Here is a 26494-nt window from a genome sequence, read left to right as displayed (position 1 = left end):
GTTTGCTGCTACGACCTACATCTACTGACTAGAAAAAAGACATCCACTGACATCTACTGACTAAAAAAGCAACATAAAATGGTTGATCAATACGCGCTAAAACTTAAAAGTACTTACCTCAAGCTCCATTTGCAAAATTGGCATGCCAAGTTGGTCTCTTTTCCCCTAGCCATGACCACATCCATATTCTCCTTTCGCTTCCTCTTTTTTTTCAGCGCACATAAAAAAATTATTGCCAAAGTGCAATTCATCTTGCTCTATTTGTTTAACACAGGCTCATAATGATGACGTTTTATTCCTCTGTAATTCATTACATTTATATAGAGCTTTTCTAGGTACTCAAAGCGCTTTACATGGAAGGGGGAATCTCCTCAACCACCACCAATGTGCAGCTCCACCTGGATGATGTGACGGCAGCCATATTGCGCCAGAACGCCCATCACACACACACCAGCTTACTGGTGGAGAGGAGAACGTGATGAAGCCAATCAGTGTATATGGGGATGATTAGGAGGCCATGATGGACAGAGGCCAATGGGCAAATTTGTCCAGGATGCCGGGGTTAAACCCCTACTCTTTTGAAAGACACCCTGGGATTTTTTTATGACCACAGAGAGTCAGAACCTCGGTTTAACGTCTCATCCAAAGGACGGTGCTATTTTGACAGTATAGTGTCCCCATCACTATACTGGGGCGTTAGGACCCATACAGATCACAGTGTGAGCACCCCCTCCTGGCCTCACTAACACCTCTATACTAACTTGCGTCATGGCCTATGATTTAATAGGGTGTCATCATCATACAATCTACATCCATGTCGTGCCCAAGTTTATTAGTACCATGTCGCACTGTGTGATTTGTAATGATCTTATAGGATTGCTGAAATCGCACAGTCTATAGCAGGCATTAGATGAATATTCCAAGATGGTGGACACAAGCCAATGAAGTTTATGTTTCCCTTTCTCCTTACATGGCACTGAATGGACTGAATAAAAACAAAAGCTGAGGGTGCTTGTTATTTGAATGGGCAGAGCAAAAGGGAAGAGAGAGTGCATGAAGCATATGGGTTACACTTATGGGATTTTATATTTCTTTTTGTAGATTGACAGCAGTGGTGTAACTAAACACAGTGGGGGTTGGAGATTGTACTGCAAAAACAATAATGCAAGAACAATGCAACTGAAAAAAATAAAAAAATAAACAATACATACTTTATCTGTCTGAATTATTCTTTATGGTTGCAAATCGATTTAATCTACCATTTCTTAGCAAAAGGCTTTCTCTTTCCACTTGACTTCAGCCAGCTCTCCACAGCTCTGCGTCATACTACTGAAGCTCTGGGCCTTCTGTTGAAATGAGGATCGTGTCTGAAAGGATGAGAGACATCTGAGTTTATTCTCTTTTGGGCACTGAAGGCTCTTTCACAGGTGGCAGAGCTGATTGGCAGAACAAGAAGAATCTGAACCAGAATGTTTTGCATTTCATCTCTGTAGGGTTGCTTCAGCAGCAGTGGCCGGTACAGGTCCATGAAGATCACTAGACACTCGCCTTTTTAAGCGTCTCTATTCCCCAGGGATTTCCAGATTGAACAATTTTCTCTCTGAACCATTCAGTGAGGACCTTCAACTCCTTGTTGCAGTACAATAGTTTGAGTTGTTTTCTCCCAGACAGCAAAATAGCGTCAGCCCAGATCTTGCCCACATCTGAGCCGTGTGGAATCCACTTGCACCGGATCTGGGCCGACACTATGTTTCTGTCGGTTCTGTCATATGGTCACTTGTCGTGGTTGATTATTGCACATGCTGACATCACAGCTTGTGCATTGTGACCCCTTTTAACTCCAAGCTGGATATCCAATTTAGCATGAAGGTTTTTCTCACAGGTTGAACATGTATGTCTCAGATGGTCTCTTTAAATGGCCCCCTCTAAAGTCAAAGCCCTAAAAAAAAAAAGTTGTGGCATGAGCACCAGGAGTTTTTCATACACTTTGTGATAAAAATTTCCAGAATACTCTCTTGGAGAGTGTTGGCTTTCATGTAGTCATGACTGGTCAAACAGCTCTCAATTACAGCAACAACACTTGGTAGGATGAGGCCATCTGAACAGTCTGATTAATGTTGCTGTCTCCTGCAGCACATCAGCCAGGAAATAACCAAATGCAACAAACCCTTTCCCCTCTATCAGCAATACCAGCATTGTGACTGGTTTGGCCCAAATTCTCCATGTGAATGACAACAGCTGTACGGCCCAGATTGGCTCACAAGATGGTGGCTGTGTCTGAAATCGCCCCCTATTTGAGGGAACAGCCATCTGTTGTGGTGTCTGAAACCAGTGGATGCTATCGAGTGCACTCTCATTCATTCCCATAAAGCGCCGCAATAACAAATGTACAACTGATGTACAGTAAGTGTATTCCCATAAGTCAGTGACAACTTTACAGTACATCTGCTAGCTTGGTAATGGTAAATTTGGTAAAATATCTGAGTAATGGTGAGTGGGATTACTAAAAATAGCTTTTGCCAACCACCGCCTATCAACCAGTAATACAATTTTGCAAAAGGGTTTTGGGGGGGGGGAATAATATTAGCAAGAGATTACTTTGGTGAAAACTCAAATAAGAGAAATGCTAACAAAAATTAAAAACGGCAGATAGCTAAAACAGGGTAAAAAGACAATATTTTATTAGTTTAAACATACAGTTATCAGGATGCTTATCCATTCAAATTCAGTAACAAAAATCCAAATTCCAAGTAGCCTGAAAGAAAGATTCATACATGTTTTTCAAAGAAATCTTTTGTCTTTTAAAAACAATTCCTGAATTGACTGTGACATCAGATTTATCCTTTCCCCTTTCTCAGAACCCCTTTATAAGACATTCAGCTAAACTAAATTTCAACATTTAATAATTAAAGCCTCAGCTGTAAAATATTTTTGCATTTTCTTTTTAACAATATTTGAAAGAAAGAATTTTTTTTTTTCCATTTGTTTTTGACATTGTTTCGTTAAATGGAGTACTTCATATTATGAACTGAACTTTGGAAGTCATGTTGCATTTCGTTGCACTGGCCTATTCAATTTAGAAATTGAATTTAAACTTCAAACAAAGTATTTGCATTATTAAGGAATTTCAATAATGTGGCACAGAGATGAATTGGAAACAATGGATTTTTTGTAGAAAAAAAGACATTAAATGTAAGAAACGTTTAAGCGCTTTAAACCATCATCTCACTATCCCCAACTGTAAATAAAGCACTTAATACCTGAATTGGGCCTTAAATGTAAATACATGGGGTTGTTTTATATATTCTGTTCCTCATTTCATTGAACACATTTAATTTGTATATCTATAAAACACTGCATGAATATTGTGAAGATCAGCATCCACCTTAGTCCTCTCCTCAAAATCTACATTTGTCCCGTTGTGTCTCTGTTCTACTAACTGATCTAGTATTTGTCGTCGTCTACATCGCTGAGAGTTTCGCCGCCAGCGAGAGATACGCTCTGTGCCAATCTCTTCCGGAAGTGTCCGTTGGGCACCTGCCAGCCTACCCGTGACCTCGTGCGCATCGAGGCGCTGACCGTGTTCGCGCGGCCTAGGCTGGTGGCCACCGCTGCCTCAAAGGTGAGAGTTTCCATATGGGTAGCAGAATCCGGGCTGTGCTCTTCATCTTGTAGGTTAAGGAAGGATTCAGAAGGATATCGGCGGGCGGATGAACCCACTTCAAAACGGGGGCTTTCCTGTTGTCTCCCTCTACCTTCCTGGTCTTCAGCGCCGTCATCCCATAAAGCGGTGCTACAGCACCCTAACATCTGCTGGACGGTTGGGTCATCGTCGTCATCATCAGCTTGTGATGAAGGTTGCGTGTGTAAAATTAAGGGTGAGTAGGAGATGTGAGGGCGTGAGCAGGTGGAAGTCTGGGACAGGCGCCGCTTGCCGCTTGGCGTGCTGGACTCTGAGGTGGAGGGAACGGGGCTTTCTGAGCTGTTTCCCTGAGGAGAAATCAGATGTCAAGTATTTAGGACTATGATGCAATTTTATGTCACATTTGAAGATGTAGCCAGACCACTGCAAGTTAAGAGATTGTAAGATCAACACAATCAAACAATCAAACTTAAGATGGTAGATTTCTAGTGTTTTTCTGATTGATCTGACGTTCCAAAAATGTCTTAGTCTGGATCTGAGTCTATGTTTCCATCCACCTATTTTTATGCAAATATTGGGATATCGCATAAAAAAAATGCTGAATGGCATTGAAGAAAAAGTGCTAATTTTTTTTCCACATTTTTCTTGCAGAAATTCTCTTGAACACACACAGTAGCATGTTTTATTCAGTTTTATGCAATATTCCAGTTTTGCACACGTTAAATTCACAACTTAATGGATGGAAACATAGCTATTGCTCAGTTTCTCAACTTAAGATCTGGATATTGGCTTATGGTCTCTGACAAAACCAAAACATAGAAATAGCTACATGCAATTTAATTTGATAATTTCTCATGAATTTAAGTTTTAGTTCATGTTCTTGATTATTTGAGATCAAATAGTTATTTGTACAAACACATACGGAACCTTTGAACTCAAAACTCCTTTTTGAAATGAGAATTTAACATTGAGCATATGGAAACTAAAAGTTGCAAAAACGTTTTTTATATATTTCTATTGCTTACTTTATACTCACTTCTTTACCCTAAACCTAACCATCAGACAAGTCTGTGCACAACACTACATTTAAAGCTAAATATAATCTGGCCCGTATATGAGCATTTTCACTAGTGAGGTTTCATTATTGAATATCACCCATGAGTGAAATACTGCCATTCATTTACATAAGTGTGAGGAAAGTTGTTTTATTATTGGATTATTACTATTATTTTCAATAAATACATATAATTAATAAGTGACAGAATCAGATGTTTGTGTGAGCGAAACAGACATGTAGGTTATTATGAGTCTCATCCACTCAAACTGATGAACCTAATAATTACACAAAGGCCTATTATTCCGGTTTCTTGAAACTTATGCTTAAAATTATGCAAATAATCATTATTTAAATGTTTATTCAACTGACAGTCCTGGTTTAAACATATTTTCAAGATAATAGAGATTTTAGCAACTTAATTCAAATGAGTTATTTTACTCAGTTTCCATTAAAGCAAAACTTTGTGAGGGGGACCCGGTCAGTGCTAAAATGAATCAGTAATGTTTCGATTAATTATTTTCCAAGCTTTTTATTTATATATCACATTAAAACAGCAAAATATATGTATTTACAGAAAAAAAACTTCTGTATTTTTTTGTATTTCCTATATTAAAACACATTAAACTTGTCACGACCAACAGCTGGAGTGCTCATGATAGCCACTAGAGGGTACAACACCCCAGACTATTGCCACATTCATGGACTCCATTACCCATAATCCAATAAACAGGCAAGAGGTCATACACAGTAAGCAGTCCAAACAATCACAGGGACACAGGCAAATAGGTAAGTCCAAGAACAGACAGAGATCAAAACCATGAACACACACTTGTACATTTTATTTAACTTGCAGCGCTTGGGGTTTGTTTGTTTGTTTGTTTGTATGTTTGTTTGATTGTTTCTGTCTCGGTTGTTTGTATTATTTGAAAATCCCTAATAAAAAAAAAAAAAAAAAAAAAAAACATGAACACAGGAACAGCAGACAGAATGCTCAGAATTGCAGTAAAAAAAAAATGACTTAGCACTGAATGAGTGAGTGAACCTGGCTATTATGGGGTGAGCTAATGAGGCTAATGAGATACAGCTGCAAACAATCATGGAAGATTTGAAAAAACTGAGCAATGGATTATGGGTAATGGAGTCCATGAATGTGGCAATAGTCTGGGGTGAAGTACGCTCTAGTGACTATCATGGGCACTCCAGCTGTTGATCGTGACAAAACTGGTAATGAGAACAGTTAAGTAAAATGATATCCAAAATTTGTCAGTTTATCTAAAGCTAAAAAAACTTGAAGAGGAGACGATAATTTCTAAAATGACGGCTTTTACTCATAAATCTCCTCCAAATGTGTCGGATAATGAATATCTTGAGTTATTCACACTTCAAAGCCAATTAGATGATACTTATAAAAGGAGGGGGACTTCATTAGATCGAGACAGAGATGGTTAGAAAAAGGTGAACAGAATTCGCCATATTTCTTTCAATTAGAAAAATTCCATGCAAAAACAAATACAATTTTGCCTTTGAATATTAATGGTACGATAACACATGACTCAAAGGACATTGCAGATTACTGTTCAACCTTTTTTAGCACTCTTTACAATTCAGGGTTTAATGAAGACATCCTCTGTTTTTATAGATAGTCTTACTCATTTGAAAACTATAATTGACACAAGGCCTAATTATCTTAATTACAGTTTAATTTTAGACAACTAGTGACCAATTTCCCTACTTAATAATGATTATATAATTTTAATTCCTAGAATTAAGGAAACTTTGGATTTTATTATCGATGACACACAGTCAGGTTTAATGCGTAATAGACACATTTAAAATAATATTCACTTGGTATTAGACCTCGTTGATTACCCACATATATACCCAGACGAGTTTCATTCTTTTCTTAGACTTCCATAAGGCCTCCGACACTGTTGAACATAATTTCATATATTCGGTTGGTTTCGGTGATTTCTTTTTTAATTCCATTAAAACTTTATATTCTAATGCAAATTGTTCAATCAAGCTGCGTAATGGCACCTCACCCAGACTCAAGTCGTGGTATCAGACAGGGATGCCCTATTTCCCAATATTTATTTTTACTTTGATCACAACTTCTTGCAGATCATATTACATATTAAACAGAGCCCTAAGAGGTATCACTACTGCTGGCAGTGAAATTAACATTAGTCAATTGGCAGACGATACCACTCTTTTTTTAAAAGATGCAGGAGAAATTTTGCTTAAACTTATGTTTGCTTATATGTCAAGACACGTGTCAGTATGGAAAAAATAAATGTTCCTCTAAAGTTGAATCCGCATATTACTGTCATGTTTACATTATATAATGATGCGCTACTGAAATCATCTTTGAGAGCAAGGGGGCCCCCTGGTGGTTCGGAGGACTTATGCAAACTTGTGTTCTTTTTGAAGAGGGAGGGTCGGCACTGGATGCTCCCATTTAGTCAAAGACAAGAGCATCAGTGAGGTTGGGTAAAGGGGTCTTGCTCACAGTTTATGAAGTTCATCAAACCGTTTTCATTAACATGGCAGCTTTCATTGGCCAAGGACCTTACATGTCTGACCGACATGTAAAGCAACCAATTACTGTTCATTTTGTTCTGCTGCATTTTTAGAGGGCATGGAAATGTAAAGTCGATGTGCCAACGATGACAGACCGGTGTACATCTAATAAATGACCCATTCAAGAATGTTGTGCAAGTTTACTGCAACAATGGAGCTGCAAACTTCAAATAAAGACTTGCACGTCTCCTTGAAATCCTGGAGAATTCAACTAACTGGATGACAACTTCGAAACTCCCGAAATGTTTCCCATTTTGTGTGCCAAACGCATCAGATGTTCAACCAACAGTGTGTGATGTCTGAGGCAGAGACTAGCTTTCGCATTACATTCATCTAATTTTCCATAGGATCCGTGCTCTGTTTCAGACTAAACTGCCTGTTTGAAAGCTCCTGAAGAAAATCATATCTGTATGGACCTTGCTTTGTGCACATTGATACTGTCATGCTGGAGGGGAAACGATGTTGCACACGATTTTGTAGAATTTTATTGTGATGAAAGGATGTTCACATAAGTTTAGCCATTCTTGTATATCAGTCTATCTGAAATTAACTTTAGCTGTTTTTCCTCCATTTCAGTTACTAAAAAACCTACTAGTTTTGGTCTGGATGTGTGTCTTGGAAGATTTGATCTTGACTCTGAAATGTGGTAACTGGTTTCTATCAGAGTTAAACACATCTACCAGCTTTATCTTAATTTCATCTGGCCAGCAGGGGGCAGCATTTGTAGCATAGTGTTGATTACAACATTCTCAGAAATCACAGGTTTTCCTTGTATTCTTGTCTCCATGTTTCTGGCTTTACATCGTCGTAAAGGTATAACAAGGTCCTTCAAGTAAACATCAAAGATAAGGTGAATATGCATTTTGAGCTGTTTGTTTACCTGTCTGGTGACCCCATGTATGCGCTCCTCACTGGGAGAGCGGGAACGGGATTTTGAGTTGGAGTTATCTGGGGACAGTAAGAACCGTTGTTCTTTTGGTCGTCCCCGCACCTTTTCCATGTACTGTGTCTGGTCTGAGTGGGACACTGTAAATCGCAAAATATATGTTATACATCACATAGTCCACACAGGCTAACTACAGCACTCAATAAGACTTAAAGCAAGGGTTTATGAATTCTGGTTATTCACATCGGATTTGATATCTGACACTGAATGTATTCTCATTAATGTGCTATTATACAGTATGTGCGAGAGAAAAGTTAAATGGCTCATATCATGAGGTATAATATTTTCGAATGCACTCTCAGAACTTCCTCCTCGTCACCTACAGTGCTTGACGTACACGCCTGCATCTTAAAAGCTCTTGTCTCTTGCATGGTGACTCATTGGTCAAGCGTTGGCTGGTGTATTCTAGAGTTATGCGGCGTCTTCTCACTCTACACGGGAAATGCAGTAACCAACCTGCAGCTTTGTAGCTCTTGTGTCTGGTTCTGAATGCATGTTCAGGTGGGCGATCTTCCCCCCACACGCCATTCAACCCTGATTCATCAACCTGTGAATCAGCATCACATTAGTCAATATCTCGTCAGTTTATAAATCATTCATTCATTGTTCAGTATTTTACTTTGTACAAGTTGTAATACTATATGACAGAATGTATCCCTGTCAACTATTTCAAGGGACAAGACCTTTTTTTTTTTTTTTTTTTTTACCTGAGAGGCATCGTAGTCTTCACTGCTGTCTGTGCGCTGGGTCATGGGGTGCAATAACAGCTCCTGTGGTGAAATTGGGCTTAAAGCCACAAACCCTCCACTGGTCCTACAACACAGAACCACATCTTTAATACATACACAATATTGTGAGTTAATGGCTTGAAACCTCAAAGACCCATAATCAAGTCAATATGCAGTGCACATAACAGTATAGTTTAGAGTATGCTATTATAGGGCCCTATGAAATCCTTTTTATTTTTTCCCAATTGACGTTTTATTTTTTTCCAAATTTCGTAAAACAAAATTCTGGATACCTTTTTTTCAGAGTTAAATTTTTTTGGACTCCATTTTAATGGTTATATTAAATTGTATATTAAATTGTATTAATCAAAAAGCATGTTTAATTAATTGAAATCATGAAACTTATACAATTTAAACTTATACAATTTATTAAAAGTTTAACAAACATTACATGTTTAGGGGCCTATGAAATACGTTTTTTTGTTTTTTCTCAAATTCTATTTTATTTGTACCAAATTCTGTGTTTTCTGTTTAAATTTTTCGACTCCATTTTAATGGTTAAATTAAATTTTAGTAATAAAAAAACATGTCTAATTAATTAAATTCATAAAAACAACAATTTATTAAGTTAAACATTTTTTCCATTTCTATTAAATTATTATTTTTTCTCAGAAATTCTGTGTTATCTATTTTCATTTTTCTGGCAATCAAATGAAGGCATAAAACATTAATTTAACTCTTTCCATGACATAATTTTTGATAATTTTCACTAAAGTTTCATGCCCACCAGAATATTTTGTTGTATATGTATATGTGGGTAAGTTTCATAAAAAAAAAAACATTTTGAGCAAAAAGCTGAGAAAATCTCGTTTTTATCAAAGATTACATCCAGAACGATGATCAAAACATGGATGGAGTAGATCGAGTCCATCAACACTCCCAAAGCTTCACAGTCCTACACCTTGTTACGAGCTGCGGGCTTCGTACCCTTTCTATGTAGCTCAGACCCCAGTTCCTCACCTTGGGTCCCACTCTAGGTGCGTGTTGTCGTAGCAGGATGCTAACGACAGAAGCTGTCATCTCGAATTGATGGCTGTATTTCTGACCCTGAAGTACTTCTTCCACCAGTTAAGGGGCTACCATGTCCTAGTGCGGGTGGACAACACTACAGTAGTCGGCTAAATAAAATCGCCAAGCCGGACTGCGTTCACGCCGTTTGAACAAACTAGCACAGCAGGTTCTGCTTTGGGCTCAGGACACGTTCCTGTCCCTCAGGATGATTCACATTCCTGGAAGCACAAATGTGGGAGCAGATTTACTGTCCAGACGGGAGGTGACACTCAGGGATTAGAGGCAACATCCCGATGTAGTCAGTCAGATCTGGGAAAGATTTTACGAAGCAGAGGTGGACCTCTTCGCTTCACAGGAAAGCGTAATGTCCACTTTACTTCTCGCTGACTCTGGCCCCACTTGGGTCTGGACACCATGGCCCATGCATGGCCCAGGAATACCTTTATGAATGAATGAATGAATGAGGCATTTATATAGGGCTTTACTATGGACTGCTGCACACCCAAAGCGCTTTACAATCGTATCAGGGGATGATGCGACGGCAGCCACAGCGATGCCAGTGTGCTCACCACACACCAGCTATAGGTGGAGAGGAGAGAGAGTGATCTAGCCAATTCAGTGGATGTGGATTATTATTAGGATGCCATGATTGATAAAGGCCAATGGAGGGAATTTGCCCAGGACACCGGGGGTTACACCCCTACTCTTTACGAGAAGTGCCATTGGATTTTTAATGAGCACAGAGAGTCAGGGCTTCGGTTTAACATCTCATCTGAAGGACTGTTCTTGTTACAATATAGTGTCCCTGTCACTAAAGGCTGAGTGCCCCCTGCTGGCCTCACTAACTCCTCTTTCAGCAGCAACCTAATTTTCCCAGGTGGTCTCCTATCCAGGTACTAACCAGGCTCAACCCTGCATAGCTTCAGTGGGCAACCAGTCTTGGACTACTGGGTGATATTGCAGCTTGGTTATGCATTTCCACGGATTACTCCCGGGAGTCCTGGCCAAGGTCTGTCAATAAGGGTCTTGTCTCTTGCTGATAGCGCCTCGTTGGCCGACCAGAGTTTGGTTCTGGGGAATAATATCCCTCCTCAATGACTCTCCCTGGGCGATACCGAACAGGAGGGATCTTTTGTCTCAGGTGCAGGGGACGATATTCCATCCCCAGCCTGAGCTTTGGAACCCTCATGTTTAGCCCCTGAGGGGGACCAGCTCAGAGACGTTGGACTTCCAGCGGATGTAATATAGACTATTCGAAGTGCTAGGGCTCCCTCCACTAGAAGAGAGGACAACCTTAAGTGGCACGTCTTTGAAAGGTGGTGTACTATACATCATGCAGACCCAGTTCACTGCCAGATTGTTTCAGTGCTGAAGTTTCTGCAGGAAAAGTTGTCAGCAGCCATATGTCCTGCTACTCTCAGAGTATTTGTTGCCGCCATTTCGGCTTGCCTTGCTTTGATTGAAGGGGTTTCAATGGTGAAACACCCTCTGATTGCTTGCTTCATTCATGGAGCTAGGAGACTACCCGTCAGAGTGAGAGTTTCCTCATATGACTTAGCAGTGGTCCTTGAGGGGCTAGACAACAACCCCTTTAAACCACTAGAATCAGCAAGGGTCAAGCCAAGCTTCTGACTCTAGAAATGTTTTTCCTTATGGCTATCTTGTCACTAAAGAGAATTGGGGATTTGCAGGCTCTGTTGGTTTCGGCATCCTGCTTCCTTTTTCGACAGTGCATCTTGTAATTTTTGAAGCCTTCTGTCCTCTGGAGGACAGAAGACTTGGATAAATTCCATTTATTGTGACCAGTTCATGCTCTTCAGATTTACGTCCACCGCACTAGCCAGTGGCTTAAGTCAGAGCAGCTGTTCATTTGTTACGGGGGCCGTAACAGGGGGCGGCCGCCACAAAGCAGACTGTTGTATTGGGTAAGGGATGCCATCACCCAAGCCTATTTGATTCATTCAGGATTCGCCTTTGGTTGTTAGGGCTCATTCCAGCAGGCGGGCTGCATCCTTCAGGGCTTTAGCAAGAGGCTAAAATGCAGCAAGTATGTGATGCGGCAGGCGGGTCCTCTCCACACACATTCATTACATTCTATAGTTTGAATGTTAATGTTACTTCAGGCTCACACGTCCTTGAGTTGACATCCCAAACTCATATCTGAGGCCTTTCTCGTGTTTGTGCGCACATACTACACAACCATGAGGGGTCCAGACACTTCCAGTGAGGCGACGTTGGTATCCTCATTCCCATAGCACTTAAATCAGTGCAACATTGAGAGTAGCTTTTGAAAGGAACGTCTCCGGTTAATTGACTGTAACCCTGTTCCCTGAAAAAGCGGGATTGAGATGTCGCGCTGCATTGTCGTTCTGGGGGCGTGTTCAGGAGGTTCTTGGCGTGTTTGCCACACGTGTTCACAACCGTTCAAACAAAAATGTTTTCCCATTCTCGTTCCTGCTTTTTCAGGCTGCAGGCAGTGGTTTGAGTGAGAATTTTTTTTATCCCATTCATTGTAAAATGGTCCATTCACTTTGAAATGTCTGGTCCCACCACTGGTGTACACTGATATGGTTCAATTGTACATTAGTTTAAACATGACACTTCTTTAAAGCCAACAAAACTTACAGGGCTGATCCTGCGCTGTGAGCTATCAGTGGCAGGGTGGAACTTCTCTGTAGAAAAGCAAAAAATATTAACGTGAAATAATAAAAAAAAATGCAAAGCCTTTACGTACACACAAAATATACAAAACATATAACATCAAAATATGTTTAGAGAAAAATAATGTATTCTAACAATCACTAAAATGTATCCTCTTGACTTTTGTCATCGCCTTATTAAAAACTTACCAAAAGAAGAAAGCATGATATGATGATGATTAATACAAATTTGTCTAAATGTCAACCCAGCATACCTGGTCAAAAATGTCATGTCAACATACCTGGGCCTCTATCTGTAGCCTCAGCTTCTTAGCTTTGCTCTGCTTAAAGTAATCCATGATCATCATTGAAGCATAGATCTTTCCAACGGTCATGTCTGTGTCTGAAGATACACACACACCTCTAAATTGTCATTATGAAAGTACAACAGATTAATTTACATCAACCAAACCAACCTTTGAGCAGATACGCCAGTTTCATGCTCATGACACTGTTTTAAAATGGAAAGGTGTCATGTAATTCTTCTATATGGAAGTATATCTGCTCCTAGTTTGGTAACATGTTGTGAAGGTAATTCTAGGCACAAATGCAGACAGACATTAATTATTCAGCCATTTTAAAAACTAAACAGAATGCTGGCACATCAGAAGGCACATAAATCATTGGCAGCTGGCAAATAAAGGAAGTCTCAAGACTCTGACTCCAAGGTTTCAAAAGCTGGAATTGATCATGTTTAGTGGGGGCAGAGCAGTAACCTTGTATGCAGTTCTCTGTCATATAGCACAGCTGCGTTTTCCATTACTGGAGACAAACATAGCGGAGTGCAAAAAGACCCTTCAAACAAAAGTTAAAAGGTAGTCCAAGATGGTTAAGACCCAATCTGGAGAATACCAGCTAAAGACCAAATACACAACTCTGAACACGTGAGATCCTCAATTACACTCTGTGTTTATACTGTCTGTCACTTGGTCCATTTTGTTTTTGTGATTTCTTTAGGAACGTTTGGATGCATGTCTGACTCCATCCATGCTCTAGGTTTATGTTAGGTTTACTATAGCCCCGCATCCTCTCCCTTTGACCATCTGAAGTCGGTTAGCTTGCACACTCTCCTTGAAGACTGTGCAGCTACTGATGCTAGTTTCTGTGAAGGGTATTGATGGTCTGCAGTTTCTTCAGTTCAAGAGACCCCATTTGTATTATGCACCTGGGTTCTCTATGAAGGTAGATTTCTAATTCTGACTGATTTAAAATCATGATTTTGGCCACCCCTAAAATGGTTCATACGATAAACATTACCTGAGCAGTGGAATAAAATACAATATAAAATATGAATTGGAGTGCAGTTTAAATTGGAGTGCAGTTCATTGGTCAATCAATTGTGTATGATAGTTGTGTTAATTTCAATAATAGGTGTGTGCGTGTATATGTATATGTGTGTGTGTGTGTGTGTGTGTGTGTGCGCACCCGGAGTACAACTTCTATTACTATTTCACTTTGCATCTGAGTCTCACCTTTGTTGATGGGTACCAGCAGGTCCAGAGTCTTTTGGGACAGGTGTGGCCAGGTGAAACTTATCTCCTTCTGCAATTCCATGTCCAACTGTAGCCGGTCCTCGCCCCCTAATATGAAACATATGGTTTCAAATAAGAGATTAATATAATAGATTACTGAAAAACTTTTAAGAACCTGCATAGACTGTATCCTCATTAAATATACAGGTAAGTTAAATCCTTCGGTCACTTACGTAGTGCTGGGATTTCTCCCCTATTCCTCTTCTGATTAGCTGTCTTATGCCAGATTGTTGTCTGCAAGAAACCCAGCCTCTTCTCTTTTCAGCATTATTTTGTTTTTCTTTACGCCCTGCCCTTGTCTGTTCACTTTATCTACTGAATCCAGCCTGCCCCTCTAAACTCTGTTTGCCAGTCTGCCTGTTCTCCTGGCTCCGACCATGGACCGTTTATCCATCTCTCTCATTCTCCACGGACTAGCCTGCTGGTTTGCCACTGATAGATTACTTCTTGATACTTCTGTGGTGCTATTTTGTCATTTTGGAGCAATTTCACTTTCATTTTATGTAAAAGAGTGACCAGGATATTCTTCAAATATTCAAATATTCTTGTGTTTGATAGATGCGTCTCATTCAGCGCCCTAGTTCAGTGGTCAATGAGTCTCAATTGCAAAATCCTTCCAGTGTGCATTGTAATGTTAGCACTACAGTGGGAATCTTTAGGCAGATCCGATCCAAATCCAATTCTGGAAGTCACAATCCGATTCTAAAATGATTTTTGATCTACATTTTTTTTCTTCGTGTTAATTAGTTTACCGACCTTATATCTTAAATTTATTTGTACATTTAATATATATATATATATATATATATATATATATATATATATATATATATATATATATATATATATATATATATATATATATATATATATATATATTAAACAATTCCAATTTAAAAAATGTATTAAAACTATTATAACAATGGTGCCATTTTATAGCGCGAATGTATTGTCATGTTGCCGGAAATAGTCATCAGTGTACCAGTGTATAGTGAGACAGGTTCCTTACACCTAGGGAACGGGATGAGACGCACCCATACAGGTGTGGAATAGTATGAGTGTGAGTAAAGGATGACAAAATTAGTATTTTTGGGAATACTATACTTTTTAAGCATAAATTCACAGGTCTGACCTCTAGCAATTTTTATCTCCAGTGCAGTGCGGATCAGAGACATCAGTGTGGATGTGAAGTGAACCGTCATGTCCTCATCAACTGGCATATTCATCAGCACCAGTCTCTGCCAATAGCAACACAGCATGGTTGCAAATGTTAAATATTTAAAATGCTCAGATATTTAAGAATTATTGGTACTTAATTATTATTATTATTATTTTTTTTTTTTGCATGCATCCTTAAATATAATTTGTTTTTCTCTGTATTTCAGTAGCACTCAGCAGCTACAACTATTAAACAATGCAATGCATTAGTCAAGATAAAACTTTTCTACCTTGTAGGCAACTTTGGCAGGACACTTCTTTCCCAATCCAAGAGGTGGAGACATGTGGGTTAGCATCTCATACATGGCAGTGTAGTGAATACGGCCACTGGAGGGTAATAAAGCAGAGTTAATTCATGTGAGAATCACAGAAAATAAATGATGGAAGCAAATGACAAAAAAAATTCTGACATATACTTTTGTGTTCCCACTAAACTGTTTTACATTTAATTTACAGAATGAAGAAATATTGTACATTGTTTCCTCTAAAATTCTAAATGTAAACAGCAATATTCATTAAACACATTTCATGATTAAAAACAGGTTTGTCATTCATTTCTCCAGAATGAAGTTAACTGTGTTTACCAGTAAATCACTGAATCATACATTCAACTGATTCACTCAAAAACACTGATTAATTCAGGAACAAAACACCACTGCTGTGTGTTGCCAACCCTGCTCCTGGAGAGATCCGTTCTAATCTCTAATGCACCAGCAATTGTATCCAATACATTTTATGAAAGCTCTTCAGTTCCTCTTGCTGAAAAGAAACCAATGACTGTGTGGATGGTGATAGCTGTGTTTTTTGGTGCGAAACACAGCACTTTGTTTTCAGGCCAAAGAGCTCAGCATTACTATTACCAGATCATACATTTTTCCTCTTATACTGTAAAACTTCAGGAATGAGTTAAATTCAGCCAATGCTACATATGAAGTTAAATGAGTTCATGGACACAAATGTGATCATTATGATAGTGAAATATGAGGGGTATGTTTACAGCAATAGAACATTCATATTTGTATACACAATTTTTTTTTTCAATAAAACACCTCATATATCTAAAATGCACAACAAAAGCTGCAGCAAATTATCAAGGTTTAAAATTAATAAATAACTTTTCTACCCTATCACTGTTTAATTGCCTTCCACACACACACACACACACACACACACACACACACACACACACACACACACACACACACACACACAAAAGATCCCACAAATGTCCATAGAAACCAAAGACACTCTTAACATTAATGCTTATTCAGAGCACTTTCTCTTTTTTATTATTTGTACACCTGTATCTTTGCAGAATATCAAGAGGAACAAACATTTCCCTATACTAGGGATGTGCCTAATTGTGATCATTGCGAATTGCAAAATCATTAAAATATAGTTTTTCCTCACCATGTACTTTTAGGAGCTCCATAGAATGCGTCATTTCCTTTCCGAACATAGTATTTGGCTTTGGGCACATCCCTACCATATACTCTTCTATTACCATTAATACGACTGTTCTTAATACATATGTTTACTGCCTTTAGCATCATTAAACAAATACAATAATCAATAAACATTTATGCAGCTTATAAGAATACTAAAATAAAATAAAATAAGTAAAAATACAAGTAATGAATACAAAAATAAGCTGAAATGACAAATGGAAAAAAATAGAGTTCAAAACTACAATAACTACAGTTTTACAGTACTGTAAAATAGTGAGTGAATTCCTTCTTCCTACTGTACTATTATAAGAAAGTGAACTCAGTAAGTAAACTTCTTCAAAATCAGTACACTCAGCTCCCTAATACAACAACAAAAGGATGGCTATCGGTCTTTACCTATCAATGACTAGCTAGTAAGCAAGCTGCAACAAAGTTCAAGTCTCTGACTGTAAACACAAACTTAGAGTTAACTACTGTACTTTGCAGGTGTCTTCAAGACTTGATTAATCAATATCTACTAGATATTGAAAACAGTCAACAATGTTTTTATTATTCATTTGTCAAGTCTTATTGATGTGCATGCTGAACCTTTGTCAGTGTCTATGTTTCCATCCAAAGTTGCGAATTTAACTTATGCACAAAATTGGTTAGTCCAGTTATCCAATAACATCCTCTGTTAAGGCAGGAAAACGAGGGATTTATTTGCTAAATGTTTTTCCATTGTAGTTTAAGCGCAAAAAAAATGTATCTGACTTAAATGAGTTCATACGTTTTTTTTTTTTTAATGTGCATTCGTCGAATTTATGTACAATATTACAAAATGCTCGTAAAAATAGGTGGATAGAAACATACTTGATGTGCTTTGCATTGAAAACACGTCTCTAAGAACGTCTCAAGTCAAGTCACCTTTATTTATATAGTGCTTTATACAAAAGATATTGTTTCAAAGCAGCTTTGCAGGAATAAATAGGAAAATAAAGATTAAATGATGTCAACAAAGTTCAATTCTGCTGTAAAGCAGCCTTAAAAAGAAAATAGTGTTGATATAGAGCTGAGGTCAGTTCAGTGTTGATTTAGTTTTGTTCAATAACTGTGTGAAGCTGAAATGAATTCAATTCAGTTATAAAACAGCTCTGTGGAAAACAATTCGGATGTGCTGGAGGAGACTTTGCAGAGTGCTGGACTCTTGCATTGTCAATACAAGATCTTGACCAACCACTGATGGACCTCTTGATGGAAATAACACCACAACATTTATTTTAAAAGAAAATCAAATAATAATATTGTCATACATAATCATCCCTTTACTCAGTACTTAGTTGAAGCACCTTTACAGTCTTTTTGGTTATGATCTGACAAGCTTTGCATTGCATTCTGCTTTTGGGGATTTTTTGCCATTATTCTCGGCAGATTATCTGAAGCTCTGTCAGGTTGGATGGGGACTGTTGGTGGACAGCCCTTTTAAGGTTTCTCCAAAGATGTTTGATTAGGTTCAAGTCCAGGCTCTGGCCGGGCCACTCAGTGACATTCACAGAGTTGTCCATAAGCCACTCTTGCATTGTCTTAGCTGTGTGCTTAGGGTCATAGTCCTTTTGGAAGGTGGACCTTCTGCCTAATCCGAGTTTCTGGATGCTCTGGACCAGGTTTTCATTAAGGTTATCTCTATACCTTGCTCTGTTGAGCTTTCCGTCTACCCTGACGAGTCATCCAGTCCCAGCCGCTGAAAAACACCCCCACAGCATGATGCTGCCACCACACTTAACCATTGGGATGGGATTGTGCAGGTGATGAGCAGTGCCTGGTTTCCTCCAGACATGACACTTGTAACTGAGGTTCATCAGACCAGAGATTCTTGGTTCTCACAGTCCTTTAGGTGTTTTTTGCAAATTCCAAGTGTTGCAGTGATGTTTGTCCTTCTTTCTCCCGTCTCCGTATATGATCATGGAGTTCAGCCAGAGTGACCTTCTTCGTCACCACTCTTACCAAGACCCTTCTCCACTGATTGCTCAGTTTGGCCGCTTTTCCACAGCATGGTATGGCTCGGCTCGCATTACTTTGACTCGGTTTGCTTTTCCACTGCAGTTTAGTTCCGCTTCAAAGTGGGTGGGATTATAGACTGATCGTTATAGTTGCGTCAAATCCAAATAATGCAAATCCAATGATGCAGCGATCTACAGTATTTACACGTCACATTTAGTATTGGTATGGCTCGCTTGGAACCTCAACTGAGGTGGTACTAAAAAAAGTACCAGGTACTTGGTACAGTACACGATAGAACCCCCCCATTATGGTGTATGGAGTGTAGATTGATGTGAAACAAATTAAGGGTTACAAATACTTTTGCAAGGCACTGTATTGATGTCCAAACCACTTTTAATGCTCAAGCTCTTTTAAGCAGGATGGATTCTGATTGGCTGTCAGTGTTTGTACTGTTCATCAGCTGAAAAAAAAAAAAAGGTTCTGAAAGTGATTCCAATGATATTGTTTATCTGTGTCACTATTATTACAGTTGTGGTGTGGACTCTGCTTTTCTTTTTAGAACGATTTTTAAAATGAAATCTTTATCGCTGTAGTTATCGTCCTTGGTGTAAACAGAGCTTAAGTTCTGAAAACAAATTCCATCAGACAGATACGCAGCACACTAGGTCAGTTTAGATTGAGGCACTGGCTAGTTTAGATTTCTATCTGCAATCTAGTCAAACAGAGTTCAGTGGCACGTTCCTGCATAACATTCTAGTTCTTACCAGAGATGTTATCTTATCTTCCCTTTTGCCACATAATGTACTGTATAGCATAGCCTACATTCATAGAAGAAAACATAAGGCAGGATGCCGAATAAAGTATTTAAAATAAATATATATAAAAATATCCAATTTCTTTTGTCCATTTAATCAAACAAACAAGTAATCAACAGGATCATTGATTATCGGAAAATAAAAATCCTTAGTTGCAGCCCTAACATTAATACACGTTGTTTTATACATGCTAACACCACAAATAAGGATGTTAGGGTAGGCACGTACAAACCCACCTTTCTTTGAACAATCGAGGCCCTGTCTTCCTTAATGCGCCTTTTCATCTGACATGACATCATCCTTCCCTTGAAAGCCTGTAAACAGAAGGATGTGGCCTTCAGCTTTACTTACAGGGGACACCTATTTGCTCAAAGTCATCCACTGGCTTTGCTAAATTTGAGAAATTCCATCTAAATTCCAGTCTTGGAGGATGCAACTAGAACTGCAAGATCTTCTTTCATTAGCCTAATATAATTTTAGACTTTCTAAGCATCGACATTCTGATGTGTAATAATTTTCACTTGAGGCCAGTCTAAATAAACAGCTCAAGCAAGTCCTGATTGCACAAAGCAATACAGCTTAGTTTGTGTTCCGGCAGCGCATAGGAATCCAAGGCCCCATCTGAGAATTTCAGCAAATTTCACCACCACAAAACTGAAAACATCTGCCTGTGTCCAAAGCAGTGAGAAATGTAGCCAAATGTTCTTTGCTAACTATTCAACTTAATTTGATTCAAGCTCCAAAAAAATTAAGCCGTCACTACAGTCGCAAACAACCATTGAAGCTGAACATCTACCAAAATATAACGTCAGATCCACTCCTCCATTGAGGTTTCATCCTATATGTCCATTTCATGCAAGTTCTATCCTTTTTTATGTAAGTTTTCCTTGCCCAGGACTTACACTTGGAGGGTGAAGACCTAGGATCTTTGCAAATTCCCAACTACTGTTAAATTTGCTAACATACAAACTTGAGTTGAACTACTGAATTGAGTCACATCTGAATGAATAAACCAAAGTGAAATTAAATGGGAACATGATTGTGGATGTTAATGAGCAGCGGTTCCTAGTGATGTGCCTCTATGCGTATGGCAGTAAGAACAGTGACAATCATTACAATTTTTCAGTATTCCAGTAGTTACACTTACAGGTGATCTTTTTGTGCTTACCATGCTGCTCGGTCATATTCCCCCCAGATGCGCACAAACTCGTCCAGGTGGTGAGGTCCAAGAATGGACGAGTCTCGTGTCAAATACTCAAAGTTGTCCATAATCACAGCCACAAACAGATTCAGCATCTAAGGAAAAATAAAGTGGCAAAATTTTGGATGTAGGCCAAGTGAAAAAAATTCAGTAATTTATTATTAAAATATCTATGGACCCTTTTCACATTTCCAGGGTTCTCAAAAGCAGAGGTCTACAGCAAATATGATTTTTGCGTTCCCATCAGATTAAATCAGATTAAAAAGTGATTCAATAACTTTCCAAAAAAAGGATAATAATATAGTTTTATTAAGGTGGTCAGAAGAGAGTGAGATTTGCCATCACTCCATCAGCCGCGGAATTAGAAACATTCATGCAGCAACATTAACTAGTTTTCTGAAATGTAATGCCAAGGTAATATAACACAAAGTAGAGTGTTATAGATGTACATTACATGAAAAAAAAATAGCTGTGGAAATGCATCACCACAGTCTGTGAAAGGGTCCATTATTATTTCTGTGGCTATAATTTACATTTATGGCATAAAAGTAAATAAGAATAAGAGTATGTTAAGATGTTTCAGTGGGTAAGTGTCGCCCCTTAATCTAGCCACCCGTGCTTTGTTTTTGTTGTGTAAATATATATTTAGAAAGAACTCATGTGACTGAAAGATGCACATGAGGAAATTATGAAACATTTTGAATGTTCTACATTACACACTTTTATCGCACCCATAAATCAAGGCACTTAGCCTACTATAACCTCTTTTTTAAAAAACCATTGTTTACTACAAATATTGTTGGCTTTTATGACTAATTGCTTTCTTCTAATTTCAGATAATAGTAGACATCCCAAAATATCATTAGGTGTATTCGTTTTACCCTTATTTTGGAGTACTTTGAACTTGAGTAACAATGGCACAATCTACCCCACTTTCCCCTTTAAATTTTAGAATTCAGGGGCCAGTTAACAACTTAGTCTGACCAACTAGCAGTTAACCAATGTGTAAGCAGTCTTACTTTTCCAATTTAAAGGATACCGATCTACCTTTTTATGTAACTGAGTTTATTACCAGTCTTGAAGAAAAAATTTAGATGACTAACTTTTAAGACTAGTCTAAGCAGTTTATGCAACTGGCCACTGCTGGACAACATGTTGATGAATTCTTACCAAAAATGAGCTGAAAAAGATGAAGGAGACAAAATAGAAATAGGCAAAGTCAGTGCCACAGCCCCCTTCATGATCTGGAGAAGTGAAAGGTGGTACTATTGAAGGGTCCGGTTCACACTCCTTCCCTTCTAGACACGAGAGCATGATCTCTTGCCAAGACTCTCCAGTGGCACTTCTGCAAGAAGCAAAGTAATATATCTACCCAGGAATGAGTCAGCCAAACATTAGACTGAAACACCTCTCAATTAAAGGAGTAGTTCACCCAAAAATGACAATTCTGCCTTTATTTACTCACCCTCCTGATATTCCAAAGTTTTTTTCAGCGGAACATACAAGGAAAATTATTGAGTCTTCATGCATTTTTTATTCTGTTCAAAAACAGTTTATAGTGACCACGGTTGTCCTAAAAAGGACAAAATATACCATAAAAGTACAAAAAAAGAATCATAAAAGTGGTCTTGTTCTTTGTAAGAGGAACTCAAATTTTTTGATACCCTTCCACAACCCTTTAATGTTACTTTTTAGTAAGCTTCAGTGAAAAGTCTTGTGAAAATTATGACAGAATTTTAATTTTGGGGTGAACTAAAATGAAAGTTAACCTTACAGCTTTTATCATATGGGCACCATAGTATATTTAATGCTACATTTCACTAAAGAAAGAATACAATATAATATTGTGCCCCCAATGGCTTAATTTATCATTATATGACATCTTCAATCTAAATTAATCTACAATTGAAATTTCTACATCATAAAAAAATTTCACCAATAAAAAAGTGTTTTATTGGTCACACTTTAGATTAGGGTCCAATTCTCAATATTAACTAACTATTAACTATGACTTTTGCCTCAAACTCCTAATTACTGCTTATTAATGGTTAGTAAGATAGTTGTTAAGTTTAGGTATTGGGTAGGGTTAAGGGATGTAGAATATGGTACAATATGCATGCTAATAAGCAACTAGTTAATATTGAGAACTGGACCCTAAACTAAAGTTTTACCAATTGTACTAAAATAATAAAATATATTTAAATACATTTTCTCTCAGTGTTTTGTGATCTTACCTAAAGAGCAGCATCAAGGCACCAAAGAATGTCTTGAAATTGTTGTGCTGATTAATGTGGCTTTCATCAGTCAATTTAATATTCCCAAACACCTAAAGAATGAAGAAGATATTATAGTGTCACAGTTCTGTTCAGTTAGTTTAATAGTTTAACAGTCACCAGCTGGAGTGCCCTTGAGAGCCACCAGAGGGCACTCCACATCAGAATATTGTCATTCCCTCACAAACTACATCTCCCATAATTCTCTGCCTGGACTTATCAGCGCCCATTGTTTTCAGCTGTGTCTCATTACCTTGTTTAACTCACAATATAATAGCCTGGTTTTCACATTGACTGCTGATTACAGATACAATTAATGGAAATGGAAACCCTGGCCCCCCTGGTATCCAGGAATGCAGCAGCAGTGAAGCCGTGGCAAGGGCTGACAAGACTACTCTGGACTGAACTACCACCTCCTCAACAATGACAACCTGCAATGACTGGAAGAACCTTCCCTTCCTTGAGAAGCCTGGGCATGCATAGGCATCATCAACACCCAGAGGAAGTGAACGAGGAAAGGATAAAACTCCTTCAAAAGAAGAGGAAGGCGTGGACAACACAGGAAGCCAATCACCTAATTGAACTTGCAAATGCTGAATGGAGGAAGAACATGCTATAAAAGCAGGATTTGAAGATTCTTCAGTCTTGAGTCTACAACTGAGGGAAGAGTGGAGGAGTTACTGACTACAACCCAGAAAATGTTGGAAAAGGCAATGGAAAGTTTGGAAAGTTTGGAACTTTGCAAGCTGCGGAGGACAGATGCAACATACACAATCGTGCAAGTTCAGTGGAGGAAGGCATATTGAGGATTAGACAGATGAATTGATGGGACGAAGGAGTAATCTAAGCGACAACCACCATCGGCAAGGAATCTACAGCAACTACTGTTGGGGAACCCAAATGGAAAGTGGTAGCCCCAGTTGAGGCAGAAGAGGTCACAGAGGCACTCCCTACCATGGGCCACTCAGCGGCAGGGATGGACAGAATAACAGCAAATAAAGTGTTGAAAGGGCACCAACCTTCTGTGGCGGGACTGTTCAACATCATTCTGGCAACAGAAGTGCTTCCTACAACCTTGTCTAATGTGAGAATGACTTTTCTTCCGAAGGTGGAGTGCCCAATGAGTCCAGGTGACTTCAGGCTGATTGCAATTTCATCTAACAAAAGATGGCAGACGGAAGCATCTGGTACTGTTGCCCCACTCCTATACCACCAGAGAAGGAATAATACTAGCTATGAGGGTACTGGACAAACAAAAATAACTGGGAATGGAGTTTAGTTGGAAAGGATCACTCCGAAGCAAACCACTGAACTGGAGCAGATTGTATTGAATTGTATTGTATTGTATATCTTTATTGTCCACCAAGGTGGAAAATTGTCTTTGGCTCACCAGCACATAAAATAACTATACAGACAGTAGTAAAAAAACAAAAAACAAAACAAAAAAAAAAAAACAGACAGATTCACATTACATAAATATAAAAATACATTTATGTAAGATGCTAAATGAAGTCATGACAGCCCTGTTGAAACCCCGCCAGCGGATAGACATTCTCAAACCATTTCTAGTCCCGGAACTGACACATGAGGTAGTGTTGGGATACGCCCATTGAAACACTCTGGCTCAGATGGACAGAAGGATCAGAAAAGCAATGAGGAAGTAATTCTGTCTACCTTAGGACATGCCACTGGGCTTTCTGTATGCACCAATAAAAACTGGTGGCTTGGGAACTCACAATTCGGGGACCTCAATTCAGTTGCTACAGAAAACTCGATTTGGCAAACTCCTCTCAAGTAATAATTCCATCGAAAGAGCCCTGACTGAACAACCATCTTTCAAGACAATTTTGTACAAGATCAATTTGCCCTGCAGAATTGGTAAAGAAACTGTATTTACTGCAGAGGAAGCAAAGACATAGTGGACAAAACAGCTGCAAGTCTTTGTGGACGGAAAAGACTTGGTGAATAAAGATGTGGATGAAGAAAGTTATCACTGGTACAAAAAACCTGACAATTACTGGGCATTCAACTTCGTGTCCTGAACACAAAAGCAAGGATCGCCAGAGGGAGGAATTAGACGTTTGAAGATACAAGATGTCGAAGGCCCTGTCTCACAAAGGAGACATTACATCATTTTCTCCAGGTATGTGAAGTAACCCACGACGCAAGATGTGCCTGGCATAATCAGGTAGCAAAACAGACAGAGAAAATGCTGAGAAAAAGTGCAGTCCAGACGTGGGTAGAACCAATATTACCTAAGAAGACGAGCTTCATAAAACCTGACATAATGGTAGATGATGGCCATAAGATTACCATCCTTGATGTATTCATAGTAGCGGGTTGTTATAAGTTATAAGTTGAAGATTGGAAAATACTGGTCCCCAGACAACGCCACTGCAATTAAGCCAATGACTGGAGCCACCGCCCCAATTAAACACCACCCAGTGATCATATCAAGTCTGATGTATGGCCCTATAGGAAGGGGGTTTCGATATATGGGGCTGACCAAGCGAGACCTCTGTCTAACTAACAATTGTTGGATCATTAAAATGTTACAAATATTTACACAAGGAACTGCAATAGCAGCGATGACTTTGCCACAGTTCACTATTAGCACCTCTTTGGTCGCCTCAAGCACAAGAGGAATTCCATCTCCATTAATGATGATGACCTAAAGACCCCTCTATTGATGCGTTTTGGTCGATGGGATTGCGGGGTTGACTGATGAGAAACAAAGAAAACAGGAACTACGAAATGAAATAAACTTCAAAATAAGAGTCTTAGGACACAAAAAACACAGGGAAGACATGACATTTGTAAAGTTTACATAGTTTTTGACAACTGCCATACATATTGGTATGAAAAACGTACCTGCATGCCAATAATGGCGTAAATGAAGAAAAGCATGGCAATGAGGAGGCAAACATATGGAAGAGCCTGAAACAAGAAGAGATTAAAAATGTTAATCACATAAAGATGCAGATTCTGTACAGACAGAACTGCAAACAAGCTCTATAAAAAAAATAAAAAATAAAAAGTTTGCATACTATTTGAACAGTCAATTTGTTCCTTGACCTTTCAAGTCATTTGTGATAGCTGGATTTTTTTTTTATTTTTTTTTTTTTCTTAGCTGGGTGGATTTCTAGTTGTCTTTTAATTTAACTGCTTTAAATGATTGTGTAAAAATCCACATTATGATGAACAGTTTTTAGTCAATTTTTGTTGTACTGTAGCTGTTGTTGATGTTGAGCTGAACAAAACTAGAAATATATATTTTCCATGACTTTTCTATGAGTTCTATGA

At 38.6% G+C, this 26494-nt stretch overlaps 1 protein-coding gene across 1 annotated transcript in view; it reads right to left on the bottom strand.

Moving 5' to 3' along the window:
* Window positions 1-3444: 3444 nt before the first annotated feature.
* cacna1eb (calcium channel, voltage-dependent, R type, alpha 1E subunit b) overlaps window positions 3445-26494 on the bottom strand; it is a gene marked incomplete at both ends in the record, with an annotated part of 102127 nt that continues 79077 nt past the window's right edge. Inside the window, 13 exons of the mRNA XM_081373572.1 lie at window positions 3445-3990; window positions 8161-8306; window positions 8683-8773; window positions 8934-9039; window positions 12651-12697; window positions 12967-13067; window positions 14197-14304; window positions 15389-15494; window positions 15705-15801; window positions 20886-21013; window positions 22089-22263; window positions 23153-23244; window positions 26063-26128. Coding sequence (XP_081229698.1) covers window positions 3445-3990; window positions 8161-8306; window positions 8683-8773; window positions 8934-9039; window positions 12651-12697; window positions 12967-13067; window positions 14197-14304; window positions 15389-15494; window positions 15705-15801; window positions 20886-21013; window positions 22089-22263; window positions 23153-23244; window positions 26063-26128 — 1809 coding nt within the window. The remainder of the gene's footprint in view (window positions 3991-8160; window positions 8307-8682; window positions 8774-8933; window positions 9040-12650; window positions 12698-12966; window positions 13068-14196; window positions 14305-15388; window positions 15495-15704; window positions 15802-20885; window positions 21014-22088; window positions 22264-23152; window positions 23245-26062; window positions 26129-26494) is intronic.

This window comes from Scardinius erythrophthalmus (genome assembly GCF_964197995.2).
Source record: "Scardinius erythrophthalmus genome assembly, chromosome: 9".
Taxonomy (NCBI): Eukaryota; Metazoa; Chordata; class Actinopteri; order Cypriniformes; family Leuciscidae; genus Scardinius; species Scardinius erythrophthalmus.
This window is presented reverse-complemented; position numbering and strand designations above follow the sequence as displayed.